General features: G+C 37.5%; 2 protein-coding genes across 8 annotated transcripts in view; one reads left to right on the forward strand and one right to left on the reverse strand.

The window, feature by feature from the left end:
- Positions 1-2593, forward strand: part of PHYHIPL (phytanoyl-CoA 2-hydroxylase interacting protein like) — a 47173-nt gene extending 44580 nt beyond the window's left edge. For all 3 annotated transcript variants that reach the window (XM_072339744.1, XM_072339743.1, XM_072339745.1), the window contains exon 5: positions 1330-2593. In XM_072339744.1, coding sequence (XP_072195845.1) covers positions 1330-1864 — 535 coding nt within the window. In that variant the 3' untranslated portion in view covers positions 1865-2593. The remainder of the gene's footprint in view (positions 1-1329) is intronic.
- FAM13C (family with sequence similarity 13 member C) overlaps positions 2389-23304 on the reverse strand; it is a 40291-nt gene continuing 19375 nt past the window's right edge. For 3 of the 5 annotated variants that reach the window (XM_072339741.1, XM_072339738.1, XM_072339739.1), the window contains 9 exons: positions 21482-21632; positions 17537-17747; positions 16629-16767; positions 15148-15229; positions 12778-12989; positions 7673-7768; positions 6323-6522; positions 5093-5194; positions 2389-4281 (listed from right to left, as the gene is read on the reverse strand). In XM_072339741.1, coding sequence (XP_072195842.1) covers positions 4158-4281; positions 5093-5194; positions 6323-6522; positions 7673-7768; positions 12778-12989; positions 15148-15229; positions 16629-16767; positions 17537-17747; positions 21482-21632 — 1317 coding nt within the window. In that variant the 3' untranslated portion in view covers positions 2389-4157. The remainder of the gene's footprint in view (positions 4282-5092; positions 5195-6322; positions 6523-7672; positions 7769-12777; positions 12990-15147; positions 15230-16628; positions 16768-17536; positions 17748-21481; positions 21633-23304) is intronic. The other 2 variants (XM_072339742.1, XM_072339740.1) reach the window with 1 other exon arrangement.

Consider the following 23304-nt stretch of genomic DNA (forward strand, 5'->3'; position numbering starts at 1 on the left):
CGCTGTGGAGATAGTGAATTATTTTCAGGTCTTTGAGGATCTACTCTATCTCTGGTGACATACTGAACTAGATACCACAGAAGAGAAGAGTCCTGTACTGTTTTTGATTCTCATACAATTTTACTTCCAGCTGTGTATCATAGTGCTTCTGTGTATCACATCCTTTTTGTGTTCATAGGGCTTTGAAAATTGCTAGTTTAATATAAGGAAAGACAAAATTTGTTCTCCTCCTATTAGTGAGTTAGAGATGAGAGGCTGACTTCTGCTAGGTCAATATGAAGCTAGGATACCTGTGACTATCCAACAGCAGTCTTTGATCAAAAATGTACTAGGCCAGACCTTCTGAATGTTGTGTTATAAACCCTAACCAAGTTATTGTCACACCATTCCTTCCAGTGACCTTCGTGATTTGTAACTATTAAACAAGATTGAAAAAGCGTATAGAGTAGCTCAAGTAGGAATAATAGCTAACAAGCAACTGCCACTATGCTAAAGCAGCAGCAGCTCTGAAAAGTAGGGTTGGGTTTTTTTATGTATCATGTTGCTGCTGCTTCCTTGAGCTGAAAGCACAGCAAAGCATCTCAGATCCCTGAGATGAGTGACCTATAAATAGCATAATTGGCCACTGGATGTCAGTATCTTGCCACAGAAATGAAACTGCAAGCCTTTTCCTGAGGTTGCAGAGATTGTGGTTATTCAAGCTGATTCTTTATTTTCCTTTCGCATTCATTTCAGTTGTAATATACCAACTGAACCCCACTCCCCTCTCACCCTCTCCTCTCCTGCAAAACAAAAAAACAAACAAAACCCACCACCACTGTCTTGTGAAATAGGGCTTGAGACAATAATTATTGAAATGGCCAAGAAAGTCTTTAAAGTCTGAGTCAAATTAAGATATGCTTCTGAGGAACTTGGAAATAACAACAATAACAACAACAACAAAATCAGAGTTGGAGGCATTTCTGTGTTGATTAGGAATTTTCTCACATTGCTATGAGCAAATCGGCTAGTAGAGATATCAGTGCTTTGGAAGCTTTTTTGTGCTATTCTTTGCACTGACCTAATAGCCACCGCTCTCAGCTGATGGAGAATGCAGACTGAAAAGAAGGGCTTTTTTCTCCTTGAGCAGGAATTATTTCACCTGAGTGAATCTGGCTTCGCTTAATTTTCTTGGTCCTAAAATCATGACACTAACCAGAGTTCTCAGAGTTCTAATGATTTTCCTTTGTGTTCCTTCAGTACTGTTGCAAAATAGAGTACAGTAAATGAGTCCTGACTTACCATTCTTGTTATGATACAAAATAAACAATACCCATCATCCATTTGTAGAGAGCACCATGGGAATGCTATGCAGCCCTCTGTTAAGGATAACAGTGGCAGCCATGGCTCTCCAATCAGTGGGAAGTTGGAAGGCATCTTCTTTAGCTGCAACACTGAGTTTAACACTGGGAAACCACCCCAAGATTCACCTTATGGAAGATACAGGTTTGAGATCGCAGCTGAAAAACTCTTCAACCCAAATACTAACTTGTACTTTGGAGACTTCTACTGCATGTACACAGCTTACCACTACGTCATTCTTGTTATCGCCCCTGTCGGATCACCAGGAGATGAATTCTGTAAGCAGCGCCTTCCTCAGCTAAATATAAAAGATAATAAATTTCTGACCTGTGATGAAGAAGATGGAGTAATGGTTTACCATCATGCCCAGGATGTTATTCTGGAAGTAATTTACACTGATCCTGTGGATCTCTCCCTCGGTACAGTTGCAGAAATCACTGGTCACCAACTAATGAGCTTGTCTACTGCAAATGCAAAGAAAGATCCCAGCTGCAAGACCTGCAATATCAGTGTTGGACGTTAAAACTTCCCTCATTCCTTAGGAACCTTCAAACCTCTGTTGTCCATTTCCATAGTCAGCCAGTTTTGTCAGAAGCATGCACATGCCGCTGTCACCAAGAGCAAACATGAGTCTCCGAACTCTCCAAGTAGCCTTTTTAGTATTTCTTCTCCCTGTCTTTCCCTTCTGTTCCTCCAGTGCTTTAAATGATTAGAAGTCCTGGATTATTTTTTTTTTCTCTGGCAACCATTTATACTTAGATGCTGCAAAAATTGTTTTCTGTTTCTTGCCAAACATAACAAAATCCTATATAAACTGCTTTAGCAAAATAAAAATAACGGCTTATAAATGGTGTTTAAATATGCATTGATTTTAACTACTGGACAAATACTGGGATAACTCCAAACAGCATGAAAGGTTGTAATTGCAGCATGATTTAAATTTCAAAGCCTAGAAATGTCAGCACTTCCAACGTGTTGTTTGACAGTGTTATTTATGTTATTTATATTAGCTAACTGAAAACAGAAACTGTGTCTTGACATAATAAATATAATAGAAAAATATTTTATTTGTACTGTTGTATAAAATATTATACAATCATATAGAATATATAGATTACGTTTTAATATCAATTGTATACATATGTCATGAAATCATTTTCCCTTATCAAAGATGTAGTTTGTAAACTTCAAATAGCTCTGTATCTGTTCCTGTTGCTCTAGATGACTTTAATTAAAACAGATTTATGAAGGAGACCATTCTGATTCATAAAATTTGAGTTACAAGTTATTAAATCGGTACAGCGAAACAACAAACCTCAGAAATAAAAATGTCCTTTTATAGTCATCGTACTTTTTCCTCCAAGCTACTTGAAAATGTGTACGTCTTCAAAAACATGCCCCATCATCACATACAATATAAATACAAACGTGGCTGGTACATAATAGGCTTTATAAAATGAAATTTTTCTTACCAAGATAGATATAAAACAGGTTCCTTATACTATATGGTCAATACAAAATGACAGTTAAACCCAATACACAAAACGTGTTTCAACTTACACACATCCCTTTTATTCTTCTCTCATTCTTCCTTATGTCTGGGCTAAGTATTTCCCAGAATCCCTGCTTTTCATTTCTAGTACAAAAATGCTGATAATCCTTGCACTAACAGTTCACACTAATTACTTATCACAAATAGAGGGAAAGTTTCCTTAATATTACAAAGTCTGGACCTCTGAAAGTTAAGAAAGATGTATAATTTGAATGGAAAAATATCTTCTTTATAATCTGGTTTATAGTAAACAAGAAGTCTAGTGTTCCTCATCAGATAGCTGTGGCACTCAATTATATACCAGGTACTTTTTTTCATCTATCCAAAATATCTTAGTGTAATGCAATAATCTAATCTTTATATATATGTGGCAATTTATACAACACAGGAAACAAATAACTTGACATTGTAAAAAGTGCATGCTTCTAAACAAGCTTTGGTAATCAGAAAAGCAAATAGTATAGCATCAGGCAAAATAAAGTGCAGAAGTTCAATATGGAAATAAAAATTAGCATATAGTCGGTCTATTTCTCAAACACCATAAGCCAGGTCCTGTGAATCATGATGAAAGGACGGCATCCAGTACCTTTGCTAAATCTCTTCCTGGTAAACTTTACCTGTCCTGTTTTGCCAAGTACTTTCTGAAAAAACAGTAATTCCATTTGGTTGTTGTGTCTCCTTCCTCTAAATCCTGTCATTCTTTTCCCCCTTGAAGCTACTGGAATTAAGTGGCAACTCTGTCTTGAAAGGCAGAATTTGTTGTTTTAAACTTACTTGTGTTTCTTTTAATCTAGTGGACCAATCAACACACTGAGAACCAACAGGTACAGTTTTAATTATACTGAATGTTAATTCTGTTTTTAAAAAAAAAACACACACAAAAGCATGTGGTACATTAATGTATTGTAAGATGTACTAATAACCTGGAGAGCATTTCCTCACACTTTTTAAACCTAGAAACAGGTCAAACAGAGAGTCAACTTTCTCACAGTGCACTTCAAGGCTTTAAAGGAAAAAATATATCTATATCTATATCTATATATACTATGTATAGTTCACTCACCCGTGCTTATATTCTCATATATTGCTGTTGTCCCTCATCCCAGCTTTTAGTATTGGTAAAGTGCATCAAAAAATCTCAGCGTGTCAAATAATTGTGCAGCTGACCAAGACTTGTAAAACTACTGCTTTGTTTGTTTGTTTGTTTGTTTTGTTATTGTTTGTTTGATTTGCTAGAGAATGATAGCACTGCATTGTATTCATTTCAGATTGTTTTGGAAACATCATGCTTACTGATGAGAACCTCTATAAGCCTGATTTTGGCTTTTGTGTGCTTGTATTCCGAGTATTCCTCTGCCATTGGTATGCGATCTTCTTTTAGAGGACTCCTATAAAAAGCAAGCAGAAGTACAGTCACTTTTATGGATTAAAGGAGAAACAGTCTTTAAAATTAACTTTGCAATAACTAAGGATGTTGGAGTCACAAATGCATATATTTTTTCCTTAACAGTAGGCCACTAAAGATAACGTGACAGGAATGAAACAACAACAACAAAAAACACTAATAGAAATGAAAGGAATTGGATTTTAAATATTAACAAACTTCTCATATACACCACGACATTTTCTTTATCATCAGCTATGCAAGTGTAATTACTTCATTCTGAAATATGCAGGAAAGTTATTAGGCAGCACTTTGAAAAATGTTAGCAGCTCAAATCCCCTGCAGTTTTCAGCAAACAAGTGCATTAAATGATAGGAGGAATATAAATACAGAATGAAAAGTATCTAATATTTCTGCATGAAGGAAACAGTGTTTTCCGTGTTTATATCTGCCCTTCTAGGTATGGTCAAACTGCTCAGTTTAGTTCCTGAAGATTGACTTCTTCAGAAAGGATTCTCTGTGCCTCAGGAAAGATCCTGTGGTGAAACAAACACTGGGCAGTTAATGACCATCGCAAGCATGTTCTGGGAAGATCTCAGGTGTAGAAGGCAATCAAGGATGCCCACATCCCAGAGGAGCTTAGCAAAGGGCTGGTCATCTTCAAAGAGACCAGACATCTCCGTGTTATCTTCATGTCCCAGCCTGCAGCTCCTTTGGTCTGCCCGCATTAAGAGAACCTGTTCTCATAGAAACAAATGCATCTACATGGATACCCAAAGAAAAGGGGAAAGGCATTTGTCAAAATGGTTATTTACCTCCCTGTCTGCTTATAGAATTGTTCTTCAAACTCTCTTAAAGCTTTGCGGAGCCTTTTCTTGTCTGCTCTTGTTTCTCGGAGATGTTCAAGCAGAACAGGGCTGTAAAACAGAGACAAGACCATGAAATCCCCACGTGCTTTGACTGACTGTAAAAGCCATGGTTTGGGGTAACAGGCAGGCCCTGCTGTGGGCCATGGAAGGTGTTCATCTCAGTGCCTCAAGGCATGACAACGTATCCTACCAGGTATGGCTATGGCAGTTGTACAAGCATATGTGATTAAACAGTTATGTTCCTTCCTGTTTACTAATGCTACGTCTCACTCTTCTAATACAGGTAGTGACTGTGAACAACGTGGTAAGAAAGGCCTTTGGGATTAAAGCTTCTTAGTGGTTTCAGTCCTGCATGGACAGGGCTCAGTGGCTCACCACAAACTCTTTAAATTCATTCTCTCCCTGAATAAAGTCACACTGCCAAGCCCTGCACTGAAAAGCAGCTGTCATTAAATATTACTGTGATTCAGAGGAACTGCTAATGGTACCCAGAATCAACTTTGTATTTTTGAAGGACATTTTAGCTGGTATTATTTGGGCAGCAAGGGTTTTTTGGTTGGTTTTTTTAACAGAGTAATAGTTTTCTTTGTTATGTTCTGTCTCTACTAATTTTTTTTTTTGTAAGAACACAACATGAAGAAATACATCACAGCATTTGAGCACAGAGCTGCATCTATAGTTGTGTTACATAGGAAAAGAAGACTTTTTTTTTTACTCTCCATTTTAGTAGTGCCTAGTCAGTTTCATTTCTGCTTCTCAGAGATGCCAGGGAAAACACAAGAAAAATATCCTGTAAGCTATGAGAACAAACCTGTTCCTAAAAGGCATATTCTTTAGCAAGTGATAACTGAGTGATAACAGCCCACGTGTGTTTAGAAACCTTCTATCTCATGCAACCTGGAATTTTTAAATGCAAATCTTGTGATGTCTTTGTTTTGTGTTTAGTGGAGAGCAGGAGGGCACTGTTGACATTCCAGGGCATCCAGACACCAGTAAAGACACTTCTGCAGGGAATAGAATTATTTTACACACAATGAATGGCCTTCTCATGGCCACGTGACATGTATTTCTTACTCCTATCTAGAAAGTATGGATCATGCATTTACAAACTGTGCTTCATTTATACAGCCTATACAAAGCAGTTTAAAATGTCTATGACAAAAAGACAGAACTCACATGGTTGCCTCATGTAAATTGGACATAGATAAGGCTGTTTGTCTAAACATTTTCTTTTCATTTGGAGGTGAGATATATGCAGGCTCACTCTCCTCCTGAGAGTAACAGAGGTGCTCTTCGACAGGGATGCAAGATATTGGACCAGATGATAACTCATGGCTGCTTTGTGAATGGTCTTCATCTGAGTCTTCTTCTTCCTGCTTGTAAAAGATAAAGCATCATCAACTTAGTCATTTACAGAACAATGTAACAGTTCCTAAGATGACAACACAAAGAATTAGGCTATAATTTCCTGGATGCATTGACTAAAAGATCACAGATATTGCAAATTCTACCCAGGGCTACTTGAAAGTGCTCCAGAGCACTCTCGAGGGGCTCACTGAGCTACTGGGTGCTGTTCATATCTCAACAGGACAGAAAGCAGACCTGTTTCTGAGTAGCTCCAAATACTAATTTTCTGTTTACACAAAGCATTTATAAGTTGAGAAGATTTAGAGAACATTCTGCATTTATGCAAGCACTGCTGGAACTTGTGCTCCTCTTATTTACTATTTAATGCATTTATTATGCCTGAAAATTATGACTGTAATACGCACTGCAGGTAGGTAGAGATTTTACGTACGGTTTTATAGCTACAAATGTTAGCTACCAAAACAGAGTGATGTTGCTGTCTTCCCTGCATTCCTTCATCCTCAGAAGAAAAGCTGGGCTTTTAAATTGCGTACTTAAACATAAAGTTCTGTGGAGCAAAACTAATAAGTAACACAGGAGACCTTTCAGTTAATTTTGAAATTAAATATCTGTGAGCACATGTACAAAGATTTCAGCTGGGATTTTCAAAGAAATCTAAAGCTCCATTAGCATCTATCGAGACAATAGTTGGTCATTTTTTTAATCAACGCAGCCAACTTCAAAATAGCCAGAGTCCACTCTCTCCTTACAGAGAAACCAGCCGTCACATGACTTCTACATGTTATTAAATTAGTACAAATGATATTTATGTGCCACATGCTTAATACAAGCCTTTGCAATAAATAGAGCAGATATCTATGTCAGCATAGCGTTTCATTTTCATTTTACGTTGCTTACATCAACTGTAGTAGGAAACTCATGACAGCCCACTGATTCAAACCAACTGCCTAAGGAGCCATTGCCTTGTGTTATTGACTCTGGTGCAGCTGGAAGTTGAATTTTACAGATTATTCCATCTAACTAAAATATTAACACCCTGTCTTAACTAATGAGCAGATTATTCAAATAGCACTGCTATACTGCTGCCAAATTGATGTGCAGGCACAAACTCATTTAGAATGTTATCTCAACAACGGCTACAAATTCTTTCCAACTTACAATTGTTGTGATCAAAGATGGAGTTGCAAGAAGTTTCTTGATAATTCTGTATCTGTCATATAGAGGTTTCATAAGGCTCTTTTCTTGTTTAGTTACCTAAGGAAAAATCATAATAAAATATAATCATCCAAAATTAAAAATGAAAAATAAATAAATACATTTTTCATTTGATCCTGTAAAGCTGAGAAAAGTATTACAAAAGTATGACCTGATGTTTATTTTGCTTCCAAGGGTATTTCACAGGAACTGTACTTCAAGGCATAAAAACAGTTTCTAATAAAAACCTTGGCATAAATTTGCATGCTAGGCTGAGCTTCTATTCTCTTGTAATCCCAGCCCAGCATACTTAACTTTTGATAATGATATGGTATAATGCTTGTTAAATGGCACGGCATGTCGTTGGTTGCTATGTCACACATCTGAAGCAGTGATTCTTGAGGCTTCAACAGTTAATGTACAGGCATTATGAAAAATCATGGGTTCTGGATCAGAGCCTGTATTTTCTGGGGATGCTGGTTGACAGAAAGTTTAAGCAAGCAGAGGTTTTCTTTTTACTTGAACAGCACAATCAGACTGAATGTATGTAGACTGTACCTCATGAATTGGGTTTTGGGAAAGTGAGTTCACAAAAGACCACAGCATATGAATAGAACGTATTGGCATTGAGATCCCACAGATATCTGTGCAGTGCTTTCCTAGAATGTTTTCCAGTGCTTAGGTACCATTCATAAATAGTTGTACTAACTGTAAAAATAAAGAAATATTTTTCTTACTCATCCTAGGGAGAAATCTATTACTGGAATTTGTACGTTATCAACTCCTATCTGCAAGATCAGTTTGTAAATCATAGCATTCTCCATTATGTATCAAATGTTATTTAGTTGTAATAAATGAAGCCACCCTTCTAGACAAAATTCTCAAGAACTTGCAAAAATGCAGAGAGGACATTCCTCAACTTCTTAATTATTCATCAAGAAAGAAAAATAGGTTTCCATTGGCTGGCAAGAGATGATGAACAGTAAGTTCCAGCTGTGTAAACACAGCACATTAATGGAGTAGAATGACAGACCGTCAGTGAAATCTCTAAATGTCTAACCATTGTGATTCAGTGATATAAACCCCCCAAAAGCTGAACATACTGGAAAACAGTGCTATTTTTAAAATGAAAAGAAACAATAAACAGTACGAGTTTGCAGCTGGATAGCGTGCACCTATAGAACTGCTATGGAAAAGCTGTAGAAAATCCAGTGCTTAACTAACTATGGGAGCAGACCTGGGCTTCTTCCCCAGTCACACAGTCATTGCTCTGCTGCACTGATCACCATTCCCCTGCATGTGCTGAATTCCTTCTGCAGTGATGTTTCACAAGCAGAGTGTTTTTATTTTGTGATTTTTGAGCAAAAAATAATCAGTGGTAGCAAAAAGAGAAATGCTGATATCTCAACGATGTGATTTTGATTTATTGGTGTTGGTGATGATATACCACTATACTTGTCTTTTGTGCAGAGAGCACACTATTTAACTACTATTTTGTTGTGTTTTTTTTTTTACCTTCCCTCTGTTTTCTCTTCCCAAGAAAATCTGTCCTAACATGTCCATATTTTCATCTGGGTTGAAACAGCAAGGAGAATGTGAAGCTAATGTAATTTTCCACAGAGTCTGCCAGATCACAACAGATCTCTACAATTAGGGTTTACTGCTAGAATGTTTGGAGCAGAGCTCCTCCATTGAAATGAAGTAATGCAAAGAATGATGGAGCTAGGGTAGGGGGACACATATCTGGAGGATATAACCAGGTTTTTTATTGACAAATTGGAGAAATAGTAGTTAGCCATTTCTTTCCAAATATCCATCAAATCCTGAAGAAGTAATGCTCTTCCATTGCTATTAACTTCTGCAGGAGCATAAGCCTTCTTGTTTGTTGTCCGCATGCAAACACAGGGCAAAGCCTCTGGTTCTTACAGGTCTGCATGAGTTAATCATTCTGAAATTATTTGTCATTCATATTAAGAGAAGAGCTGCTAAACTAGAATTTAGAAGTATTATACAACAGCTAACTGTATTGCTTATTTATAGTTCTGCAGTTGATACAAGATTCATTCTTTCTAAAACTATTACGCCTGAAGCAGCTGACTGCTTAACAGGAAACAGAGAATGATCATTAATATTGATTTTACACATGAGAAACAATCTCAAGAGGGTTTAGCATTTGGGTTTATTTCATTAGTTCATTTCATTAGCAATCTCAAGACAGGTTTGTATTCAGCTGGGCTTAAAATGGCTGATAATTTCAGAATGAGAGAAGGCAAACTTCAGAATTGTCTCAGGCATCTTACGATTATAGGCTGTGCATAGCAGCATGAAATTCAATGCTAACTAAATAAAAATACAGCTTCATAGCTAATGAAAAGATGAACAGAAATAGGTCTGTAATTAATTCAGGTTTTGTGGTTTGTTCTCTTTAGACATACTGGATGGTTTAGGATTCTAAACACCTGTGCCTCCCACCTTCCTCACTTTTTTTCTGGTATTTTGTTAGGATGACTGTTGAATATATGATGAACAAAATAAGCCTCCAAAAGACTTGATAACTTTGGGCTAAAAATGAACAAATCTCTGCTCTATGAATCCTATTGTCAACAGTCAGTGAAACGTTTACCAGACCCATTTTCATGAGTCACATTCAACTCTGCATCTTTTTTAAAGACACTCATTCTCTCATTTCTGTTGTGGGGGAAAACAAGGCAATCTTATATGGAAATGCTACCATCGCCCCAAATCTTCAAAACAAAACAAACAACCAATCTAAAAGCATTAAAACATTTAGCGACTCTTCAGCTTACTATTAGTCCAGTTCAGATTCTGGTAGATAATCTTAATTCTATACACAAAATAAAATACTGCACATCAAATTAACAGCAGAAACACCGAAGTTGCATGTAGCTTAAGAGAAGCTCTTGATCCTTTTTCTAACCAGTAGACATCCTTGATTCATTTTTACTTGACCATTCCTGTAAACCTGTCTGCCCCAGAAGACCAGAATCACTCATTACTGAAAATCAATAATGTTAATGTTATGCATAAGGACCTCGTGATATATATTATTTTGAAAGAGCTCAATTTGACTCCCAGTTATTCCTTTTCAAGCCTCTGTTCCATAGCAGCTTTGTGTAACTATTTTCAATCACGTTTACTAAACAAGGATGGATCTTTCAGGAAGAAAACTGGTTGAAATTTACAAATGAGTGCTTTAAAATAATAATAATAATAATAATAACGATTAATTTGTGAAGACATTTAATTTAGATTACAGCTCTGCCATTGCATGGAATTAATAAAAAATGGCATGGGAACTGCAGCCAGCTTACTCTTGTTCTCAAGAGTTTTTCTAGATAGGAGTTCCTTGCTGACATCTGTTTTGGTATCAGCTGATCCCATTTTTTGCATAACATTTTTTTTTAACCACTAAAACTGTTACCATATAGTCTGTAATGTTGGGACTTCAGACTACAAGCAGAACTGCATACTTTTGTTGTTTTCTTGTGTTCTCTTACAAAGAAGTTACACTTGTGAAACCCTTTTCCTCACATGATTTAAAAAAAAAGTAGTCTATAAAAAGGAGGAATTAAAGTGTCAGCCATCTATGCAAAGCTGGAAATCTCAGCTACAAAAGTATGTGCAGTTTGCACAGTTCTAATTTTAATACAGTAACTGGTTGTTAAGAACCAAGAAAACAAAACAAATCAAGAATTACCTCTGCTGGGAACTTTCTGCTATTGAAATCGATCCTAAATCATTTCTTAGTCTTACAATATTCTAGCATTTTGTTTAGTGTTTTGTTCTTCCTCCCTTCTCTTAGGTTCTCTCCCTCCCACTATCATCCCCATTTTCCTTTCAGCAGCCAGAATCCAGTTGTTTCTGACAGCACTGAGATTTCAGGTATCTTTGGGAACAGAATTTGTCATCTTTCTTGGTTATGCTGCACCAGGCATAGCAACATCATTTGTCAGCAGAAATAGGAAAATGAAATAAAGCAACACAAAATAAAATAAAATGAAATAAAATAAAATGAAATAATATAAACCCTTTCATGGACAGTATGTTCTGTGGAACAGCTTTATACAGATCCTAAAATGTGCCAGTAGTATTCTGTGCAAAATTTTATAATAGATATTAATTTGAAAGAATAATTAAATCCCCAGCTATACAAGTGCATTTCATAGGATATTATATCTTCCGTGAAACTGAGAAGAGTAATCAAGAATGTAGAAGAGCAGAGGCAATACAAATGCAAGTAAGTGTATCAATATCAGAGGGCAAAGCAGCCTGGATGGTTGTGCTGCCCATGTGACATTAATGCAGGGCTATCAACTAGACAGATGTTTTCAGCATCACCCAGGCGAAAAGGGATCTTTACTGTTGAAATAACTTTGCACTTGTTCCTAATTTCTCTGCTTCAGAAACATTTGGGAGAGATCCACCAAGCAGACCTGCAGGTTTACTGTCCACTAGGGCGGCCTCGTGGGTCCTGTGCAGGAACCAAAGCTGAAGTCACCCTGTCTGCTATTAATGGCTTGTGTACATTTGAATTCTGCAATGGAAGACTTAGCAAAACACACTTTTTCACACCAGTGAGGTGTGACTTAGTCACTATGTCAGCCAATGGCCCAGGAGCCAGAAAAGCCTCCCAGTGTGTCCACAAGGAGCCCTTTGAGAGACTAAGACTGAGTGGGTGGTTCAGTGGGGGAAAGTCTTGGTCCCTCATTACAGCAAAGCTTCTGTGGACTCAAAATAGGATTACGTTTGCTTTTACCTTTTTTGATACTCTTCTCATGCATGTGACCTCAAGTAGGTGGGTCTGGCAAATAATTTTTTACATCCATCTCTGAGTAAAAAGTGTTTGGCACTGCTTGTAAAAATAAAAACTTCTTCACCTCGTTGTCTGAGCAGCTCTTCACAGGAAAATCACTTCAGAAAACTGCACTAGTGCAGTTAGAGAGAAAATGCCCTGCAGTGCCTGAGGGCATGAGATGCATACCCACCAGCAACAAGTATCTGCTTCAGATGATGAAGTTCTAAAAGAAACAACCAGATTTGTTAAATACCTTAATAGTCTCAGGAATGTTGAAGTTTTGTCTTTTCTCCTTTAATCGCCTCAATACATTGTCCATGGTTTCTTCTGCTGAAGGAGCTGGTTCCATGCTTGTGGCCTCCTGTGTCCCAGTCTCTGCGGAGGTCCCACTACTTTCACTATTATCATTTCTTTGGGGTGCTCTGGAGGTACAGTTTTGCTCTTCTGACATTCTGAGTTTCATCTCTGAAAGGTAAATTATTTGCTTGTAAATAGGTGAGAAATATTTGCAAACAAGATTCCTTTAATACTATAAGAAGTAAAGTATCCAGACTTCCCATATGCAGTTATTATAGTGCAGCTGTTTAGGACAGTAACTCTGCTATGCTTCAACATTTTAACATAAGATGAGTCCAGATCAGTGATATCTTAGTTATCTCTCTTTTGCCTCCTAACACATCTTTGACATAAGAGCATTAATTACCACGGAGTAAGACCAATAAAGGCACTGGGTTAATGAGTGAAGTCGGAGTAGGGATCAGCAAAGATTTGCAGTGGAAATTAGAATGGGAATGGAACTGGAAGGTTTGTTTTTGTTGTGTCTTTTTTGTTTGTTTGTTTGTTTTTTGTTTTCTTTCTGTTCTGTTTTGGTTGGGTTTGTTGCTGTTTTGGGGCTTTTTGGTGTTCTTTTTTTTGGGGGGGTGGGCAGGGGGCAAAGAGAGGGAGGTTGGAGGGGAAGTGAAGGGAGGATTGGAAGCAGAAATCTCTCCCTCCCTCTTCTCCTCACCCAATTCACATTTGCCTAATGCTCTTAAATGATCTGATGCCCAGGATAAGTGCCCAAGCCTGCTGTAGGGATTGTTCTCTAAGGATGCAGTCCTCTACAGCCATTTTCCTGAAAAAGGTGTCATCTGCCCCACTCTTAGCACTGTCCTGCTTGCTTGCCCCCCTGTACTTTTGCATAAGCGTAAAGGAAACCATTGATCACAGCCTGAACCTCTGATTAACCATGCAGGCAAACAGTAAGTCAGCTGTAGGAGCACAGACAAAGGTAATTCAGCTGTGCTCCCAGAAGGGGTGGAGTTTGACTGCATCTCTCCTAGATCCCATTTAAGGGCTGACCACCACTAAGGTATCATCTCTTTCTGAAGATTGCTGCTTTGTGGCATTTTTGTGGTGAGCTTCAACATTGGCAAGCATCCATCTCAACTGAAGACCTCAGCACTGGTGAGTCTTTTCTTAGATATCCTCTGGCTATTTACTCTGTAATCACAACTAGACACTTGTATTATTCCAACTATACAATAAGTAAAAAGGCAAAAAGCAAAGGCCTTTCTCTGAGAAGTGTCTAAATCAGCCCTACTCTTCTCCAGTACAAAATAAAGCATCCACATCATTTCCAGAGGCTGCATTACCATCCCAGCCTGGCTGCTTTGCTTAAAGGACTTCACTCTGCAGAACAACACATGAGCCAGGCATCAGAGGACAGACAAGACATAGTGTACCTTAGCTTCCCAGTCAGCACCTGGTCTGGCTGCAAGAAATATGTATTAGCTTGACACTAAGACAACAGACTGGAGCTGCACAGGACAATGAGGATACTGAATTAAAGTCTGAAGTAGCCCCAGTCGTATCTGACTGGTGCAAGACCTAGTATTTAGTGGAGACATTCCCAGAAGAAATGTACTGAAAGATGAGCTTTTAATTCTTTACTACAATAACACCTTCTGCATTCAAATGAGATATAAAATATAACACTAGAATTTAATTAGTAGTGTGAGTCCATTTATAATGAAAAAGAACTTTTGGGTAATTTATAAATAGCCTTAAGAAAATAAAAATCAATCAATCCTGGTTACATTCTCCCTGAAGCCAAGCATGTGATATACCCACAGATGTTCACAGGGCTGTGTGTAGACAATCAAGGGTAAAATGTGACACCCCTCCCTCCCCCAAGACCAAATCAGATGTCAGGGGAAGGTCTGTTTCTACAGTCAAATAAAAGCTTCAGAGTTGTGTAACTTTAGTCAGTGCTGCTTTGTAGTTTCGTATTTTACATTAATTCTAGTTGTCTTAGACCAGCAAACAGACACTTGGAAAGTACTCCAAATAACATTGCCTTTTATATGAATGCTGGTACTTATGAAGGACAGATGATGTCTTTTCCCTCCCCTCCCCTCGTTGCCTTGTTATGAGTATCCAATTGACTTGATCCCTGCTGTCAGGAACCAAGGCGAGTCATGTCACCTAGTATTGTTGCTGTCATTAGGATACTTACTGTCATGCAGTAGAGAAAAACAAGCAGAGCACAAAGAATAGAGAACTAATTGTAAAATATTCCAGGTACATTCACGCTGCTTCCAAATGCTTCAGCACTAAATTGAAATGACAGGCTATTATGTACCTTTGAGCTGCTTACGACCTTTGGCCAAATCATTCATCCACTTTAGAACTTCAGGATTGGAAGTCTTGTCACCATGTGAAGGCTGAGTATAAAGCACAACGGAAGGAAGAAAAAAGAAGGAATTGAGGATTAGACAGTCAAACAGAAAAGAATAAAAACAATCCTTAACAGAAAGGAATGCTCATACAGTGCTGCAAATGTCCACGTTTCCAGCTGCACTATATCGTAGTGTCACACAGACCATTTGGCTTGATCTCAAGACAAGCTGATTGTGGTTTATCTCTCCTCACAGTGGCACAGTGCTACATGGATCTGAACATATTGGTTCTAATCCTTAAAGAAAAATAATAAAATCCTTGGCTAACTGCATAAGTAATTTCAGGTACCTCAAGAGGAAAGGTAAAATACCTGATGTTCGTCACTTTCCTAAGGAGAAACCTGTTGCAGGATGTCAACTGAAGCACTCTACCCTTGTTCCTTGTACCTACTTTACAACAAAAATTCTCTGGAGAAACAGCACTTCAAATGGTTCAGCTGAACTGCTTAACTTATTAGATGGAAAAATTCCAGTGCAACAGGGTTACAACAGTTCTTCCTTTGCACTTAGCAGTTGTATCCAAATTAAAAATAATTTACACTGGAACATTAAAATTCAGGTATTTTGTAATTTAAAACTGTTTTGCAAAATTAAACCTTCGAAATAATTTCTTTGATGGTCACAGCATGAAATTATTAACCCAATTATTATTAATGAAATTTTACTCACAGAAGCACCTAATGCCCATAGGGTAGGACAATTCACTGACATATGTCTAAGTTTGCAGTCACTGATGAGATCACTAGGTAGTATTACAATTCACTCCATTTTCATTTTAGCATGGTCATAACATATCACAAACCTCCCTGTTTCATACTGTACACATCCTTAGCTTTGTGATGTGTTTATGCTAATCTCATTAAACAAACTAGCTTGGTAATGAGCAATGATCTTGCATAAACTGCACAGCCTCCAGCATCTCTGCACCAGCAACACATCACAATTGATATTTCTTTAATTTCTTCCATCAGCTTCTGTGGAGCTCTATGTTTTGGAACTTTAAAGGAATCTTCGTAAAAGAAAGAATCTGCAAGGCAAAATGATAGTTTCCAAGCAAATGACTTAACCATCAAGTAAATAATTGGCTTTCCAGCTTCTGAATCACTTCAGTTCATAAGCCTATCAGCTATGTTTAAGTGACTCTCACTTCTCACACGTGTAGAAGATACCTGTTTTGTAATAAAGATAATACAAAGAAAATGCACATTAGTCTCAGGACTACTGAATACACTGAACAATGATAAAATATATTCCCTCAATGATAACTTTCCCATTTTACCAAAAAAACATCTTTCATCTTGCTGTTGTGCGTAATTCCAAACAAGCTGGGATTCCTCCCTGCCTTTTGCAGTGTTTCCCTTTATCTTCTCAATGATGATCTTACCAGGTATTTTTTTTCTTGCTCAAACTTTTCTTCGTACTTCCTAATTTTTCTCTTGAGACTCTGAAGATGCTTGGTAAGTTGTGCTACTGTTTGGGGTTCTTTGCACTCTTCGCAGTTACATCTAGAAGAACTTCTTGGTCTGCAAAAGCCAAAAGCATAGTAGCTGTATAAAATACGGCTAAAATGCACTGTGCCTTTTTGCAGGCACACTTAACGCTGTCTTAGCACATCCAAATTTACACAGAGGTTCTTTCACAACTTAGAGGGAATTTAGCTTTATGAAGTTAGGGTGAAATAATTGTTTTTCCTTGCTGGTACCCCTACAATATGCTAATATGTTTCATATATATCTTCCTCTCTCTTTAATTTTGAATTTCTGAATATTTTTCAAAATATAGCTTCTAATTTTTTATAATTACAAGTCAACAGATTTGATTATTCTTTATATGCAGTTGATCAAGCTATGTATGTATGCTTTGAAGTAATGATTGTTTCTGACTGAAACTCACGTCATGATTTCTGGACATATTGCTCATATATTCTATGACACTCGTATCTAGAAAATGACACAAATTATAGTTTTATTACAGGTGAAATCCATAGTATTTTGTACCTCAATAACCCTCTCGGTGTTACATTCACTTAACAGAATAGCTACTTAACTAAATTTTAAATCTGTCACTGCGTAACTGTAGATAACAAAGACTTGGAACAACATTACACTGAGTTATTATTGAAAAATGCTAGTTCCCATTTCTGGTTTTTCAAATTAACCATGCCAAAATACACTACAACGTGACATTTTCTTATTTATAACACAGGACTAACCGAGAGACCAAAAGAGTCAAAGATCATGCATTGTTCAAAATGAATTTAAAATACAGATAAATTTCAATGTACTTTCTCACATCATGAAAGGTTGAGCACTTGGTGGAGAAGGGGCAGATTCTGGGTCTAGATTAAATCTCTGGCTTTGGCTAAAGATAGAGCAGCGTGGTGACAAAAGAGGATTGTCGCCATCAGTAATGTGATACAGCAGTCGGCTGGCTCCTAGGGAGCGATGTTCTTGTGGGCTGCTGTCCGTGTCATTCTGCCAGTCTTTGTGGGCTGGTAATGGTTCTAGAAAGGAAACACAAAACACTGTGTATTAAAGGTCATTCATTAGGTACAGCTACTTAGATAAACAGAAACCTGTTCATATAGAAGGATTAAAAGTGCAAGCATTCAAAGTAAACATAGCAAGTATTCCAACAGAGTATCCCATGCACCTTGAACATAATACTGAGGGTGAGAAAATACAAAGGGCACTTGTTGGCTTAATTTACAGTGTCTTTTAAGTTCCACAGGAGAAAGTGGGTAGATTATGTTTCTAACTATGGAGTAGTATGTAAAGATGGTCAGTTTCCCAGAAGAGAAACATTAATTAGACTTGTATAAATATTTGCTTTTGAGAGCCACGCTCCTGAAGCAGAAGATAAATATACAGAACAAGATTTATGTTGTGACTTTCTTTCCTTTGGTCAATGGAAAGGGAGAACACAAAGACAGTATTTCCTGATACTAAAAACCTCAAATCTTGTTTGTAGTTTGCTAATTAGATTTTGAAATAACATGCATATGAGTCTAACACTACACATGAAAATAAAAATAACAAGCAAGAATATTGTTTCACTGGACACTACCCAACTGTTTTTGCTTTGCTGACAACAAAAGTCTGACTGTATACTGCATAGTCACAGTTTAGTCTGTCATGTGATAGTTACATGTGACTTCTGTGTCTATAAGTTCATTTACTTCAACAGCACCATCAATTATAATTACGTTAAGCATTTTATCAAAGTAAGACGATGTAGGTGATTATTAATTCTAACCTAGCATCTTTCTTCTAATTACCCCATACTCTGTTGGAAAAATTCACCTCTTAAAGATATGAGAGCAACTCCGGAAGCTCTAAACAGAGTATGAGAATTAATCCTCCCAAAGAGAGAGAAAGGCATCTGGGTGAAGCATAGACACAATATTGTACCAGTCACAGGAAGTTATTTATACAGACAACATACAGTGATAAACATAAAAGTGCTGTTAGTTTCTGGCAATTAATCTTCCCTGTTACATTTCCTATGGCCCCAAGAAAGGTCTTAGTCTCAAACGTATCATACCCCAGATACACTGAATTGCTGTATACGGTCCAGAAGTGCTCAATAAGTCATGACAACTTATTCATTTACATGGCCATTTTTAATTACATTTTAGGGCTGTTGTCCTGATACCAGACCTGTGTAGATTCTAAGCAAGACACTGTTATTTTATGAGAAACAAGCATACTAACCCAATGTCTACATGCATTCATATGTCTGACCTAATTTCAGCCACTAATTTTGCTCAGACTGGGAAACATAGCCACTTCTAGTCAAGCTCATATGTTGCCCCTTAGCATGCATCTGCTTTCTGTCATTTATTCAGTCCAGCTTGCCACGGGCAAGAGGTCACCAGAGCACTTAAAGCCAGTATCTAGTACCTTACAGTAGGCAGTAAGCTCAATAATGTGGACTTCAATCAATGATACAGGTTTTATGATATATATATTTCTGTTTAGTTTAAGTGAAATAATAATACAACATCATCTGTTGTCTATAAAAATAAATACATTGATATAACGTGTTTCAACATTTGTGACATCTGTTGAACGCAGCAGCTTGCTGCTCAAGTCACATGTATGCTCACATCCTTGAATATAACTTATATTCTGCTTTTCTTTTTTTTCTCGTTAAGAAATCTTGCTTAGTACCCCTTTCAGTTCTTCATGGGCTTATTTTGCCAGCTCTAATTCAATTTTTTCCATATCCAAAAGGAAACTGATGACTTGTCTCAGCAAGATTTACCATTGATCCCTTAAAATTTGCACTGGAAGTAGCCTGTCATTTTAACAAACTGCTGGGCTTTCTTTTAACCACACATGTAAGTGCATGTGTATATATTTTATGACATACATTACACAAACATATTGATATTAAAACTATTGTACTTTTTTTTTTTTCAATTGCCTGATTCACTAAGCAGAGGCAAATAACTAGACACATGGTGAGTATGGTGCATCCCCTATATAGTCTGTTTCTAGACTGGTGCAAATCTTTGGACATCCATCCAAGTTCAACCTGGAAAAGCCAGTAGTCTCATGCAACAACTGTACCTAAACTGAATGATCTCAAATGTTAGATTTGAGAGACAGAATTAAGACAAGCTCTATCTGCAACAAATAGGAACTCAATAAGGAAAATTCAACACACCACAGCACAGGTGTTAGAACTGAGATTCCAGTAAAATCCATTTAAATAGGTAAACTTTAACTGAATCACAAGTTTGAACTGCCAGAGGGACAGAGCATGCTCTGGACTGCATGGTAGGAATGATACATCTTCCAGTATTTCCGTGTGTAGATGGAGATGGGCAAATAGGAGCTAGAGAGAGCACCTGAAGTTGGTGTTCCCTAGCAGTCTAAAACAGAAGAAAATAATAAGAAAATATAATTAAAAAAAAAAAAAAACAAACTAAAATTAAAGGAAGCCTATTATGAACCATCCTAGCAATAAATTTGAAACTACCAGAACAGAGTAATTTGGTAAACTACATGAAGAGGAGGAAAACTCATCCTTGACATAAAGGGTCAGTGCAGGTTTTGGATGGGCTGCAAAATGTCTCTGCTTATGCAGTGCAGTCGATAAATCTTTGTCTGCTTTAGATCCACAGCAATAACACTATTGAAAAATTCAATACCTGTACCCACAGCCATTAAGATGCTTGCCTAGCTGGGCAAAAGTACCCTTTTTTAAGCTAAAAACTCAAGACTCAAAACAACAGGAAATGTAGTGTTCTTTACATTCCATCTACTTTATAATAATTTGGATTCTACTTATCATTTCCCTTAATTTTCCAATACGAACATCAAACTTAAGTACATATAAAAGCTATCATTTGTCATCTTTTTAGGTATATAACTTGCAGTTATTTCTTGCTGAAAATTCTAAGCAAACAGCTTTAGAAATAAGAATTCTGAACCCAGCATTTATTCAGACATAAAATGTCAATTGTACAGGGATTACTTACCTATCTGCTTTAATTTGGACCATATATGGTCAACAGTTTAAGTGTTTGTGTATTCATGTCACTTGTCTGTGAGATGCATTAGTCATATTGCCTTTGGCCTATTTTTCACAAACCGTGATTCCTCTCCTGAGCATCACGACTATCAACCCAGTGACTAGAAGCTATGAATTGACAAAAATAGTGCAGAGCCTTAGGGCTATTTATTGCAAGGACTGGTTTCCATACTGAGGAAAGAGAGAGAGGTAACACACCACAATTTGCCCAGATGAGTAATAATAGAGAATCATGAATGATTAAAATGCACATGCTGTAAGACTCACCTTCACTATCTTTCTGCTAATACATTAAATTAAAATCAATAATAGGAGAAATGAAGTGATATTGGTCTGACAAAAAGAATGACAGAAATAGAATTACATGATATGGCAGAGGATCTCACACAATCCAGGCACAGGAGACAAAAAGCATAAATTCATTTGAATAAATAGCAGACAAACTGAAAAGAATCAGGATTCTTAAAATCTATTTGAAAAGTCAGATTTACCTTGCAGAAAGACGGAAGGATATATATAGCTCTTTTTATCTGATCTTTTAACAAGTATCACCCCTTTTTACATTTGCATCAGGAAATGGTGCTTTGCATCAGCTCGGCACTGTTTCCCAGAGGACTGCAAATCTGAGATTAGACTGCGAGTCACAAGGCTGTTTTATAATTGCAAATGAGAGCACATCATGACACGATCCCTTACCTCCGCTACTGGCCCCATCAGCTTGCACACTGGTTTGGACTGAAGAAGGGGCCGGATCCTTGGGTGCCGGCAGCTGGGGAGTTTCCTCCTGGGTTGGCAGGAATGCAGAGCACAGATCGGTTTCGAGCGCTTGTAGCTTCAACAAAGAATTCTGCAGACAAAAGCAGAACATTGGGCTAGATAGAGAGCAACAAAATACAGCGATAGCTCTTCAACTCACGGAGCCCATTAGGAGCGCCTGCAAAGGGGTGTTCCACTAGCAGCTCTGAGGATGTACAAAAGAACAAACATGCACTATTCCATGAGTTCCTTCACTTCTGGTTATTTAAGTCCCAATTTAAATGGATTATTCGTGACACGTGGGAAAGATGACATCGTCAGCAAAAGACAATTTATTCTAGGAAGCCAAACTGAGATGGTGTCCCTTTTTTCTTGGTCCTGAAGCAATACACCGAGTAAGTATTTCATTCATTGGACTGACATCACGATCTGATGACATTATGTCCCTCCCCGTTTACCATTCATTAAAAAAAAAACCACCTCTCCCTCTTCAGCCTATTGTGCAGTACATAGCAGTGAACAAAGAGTTACTGAGAACACGCTGCCTCATGGGATTCTTGGAAGAGATATTACTTAATTGGCTTTTTTAGAGATACTTCCTTATGTAGACATTGCTTTTATGTAGGTGGCTGCTACTTCTGCAAGGCAACCAGATCATTTCCTATCTGCTGCAAAGGCAAAATTAACAGATCATTGTCACTTACTGCAGACAAATCAATGGGGACAAGGCTAGTTATCTATAACATCACTCCCAGCTACAGTGTCATGTTTGGTCCATTTCTCATTTTAATCTTCAGTGCTGCACGCAATACTCAGCTGTACAATCTGACACAAGTATCTTGCTATGATGCAAATGCTGTAAAAGCCCTAATCACCATTCAGCTGGGTGAAGTGAGTCACTATTGACACCCAGTGTATTCAGCTTCCCTTCCTCAAGGGAAATAGAACTTGCAGCATAAAACAAAAACACATACAGCTGTTTTAATAATCAGGCAGCTGATGCATTCAGAATATACATAAAATGTTAAATTGCTCACATAGAACATATTTACAAAGAGCATTTTCTGAAAGAAATCTGAGTTACAATACAAAGAAATTCCTTGAGTTTATACGCTAAAAAGGTACTTTTCCTTCTGCATCAAAGATCAGAAACTAATGTACTGGTTCATTTAATGAAATAATGAAGTTATTTATTGGAGTAGCTTAATAGATCTGCTCATTATCATTTAGTTTTAACAGAGCACTTTTATAAGTCCGAGGGTGGCAGTATTTTTGGCTAGGAAAAAAAAAAAAAAAGGCAAGTGAATTTGACAGGGAAACAGCAGGGAAGACTTTCAGCCTTGACCTTTTTGTTCATAGAATTCAGGCAGTGAAAAGGGAATAGAAAGGAGCTATTTCAGGGAGATACTTCAAAACAGTGAAGTTTGGAAAAAGCTAAAAGTGAATTTTCCCCGTGAAACTAAGGACGCTGTCTTGAAGGGATACTCATGGCACTGATTTGTGAAGAGTCTTCACGACATATCAGGCTTCATTTTCTACCACCTCTCACCTCAGCTAAATACTGTGGTTGTGTAATCACCACAACATATGGACAATGTTTTACAGTTACTATTTGATTTGCAGGCCAGGGATCATAGAATCATAGAATGGCTTGAATTAAAACTTCAAGACTTCAAGACTTCAAGGATCATCAAGTTCCAATGCCCTGCCACAGTCAGGGTTGCCAGCTGCTAGATCACATATTAAATCAGGTTGACCAGGGC

This window comes from Excalfactoria chinensis, chromosome 6, assembly GCF_039878825.1.
Source record: "Excalfactoria chinensis isolate bCotChi1 chromosome 6, bCotChi1.hap2, whole genome shotgun sequence".
In the NCBI taxonomy this organism is placed as follows: Eukaryota; Metazoa; Chordata; class Aves; order Galliformes; family Phasianidae; genus Excalfactoria; species Excalfactoria chinensis.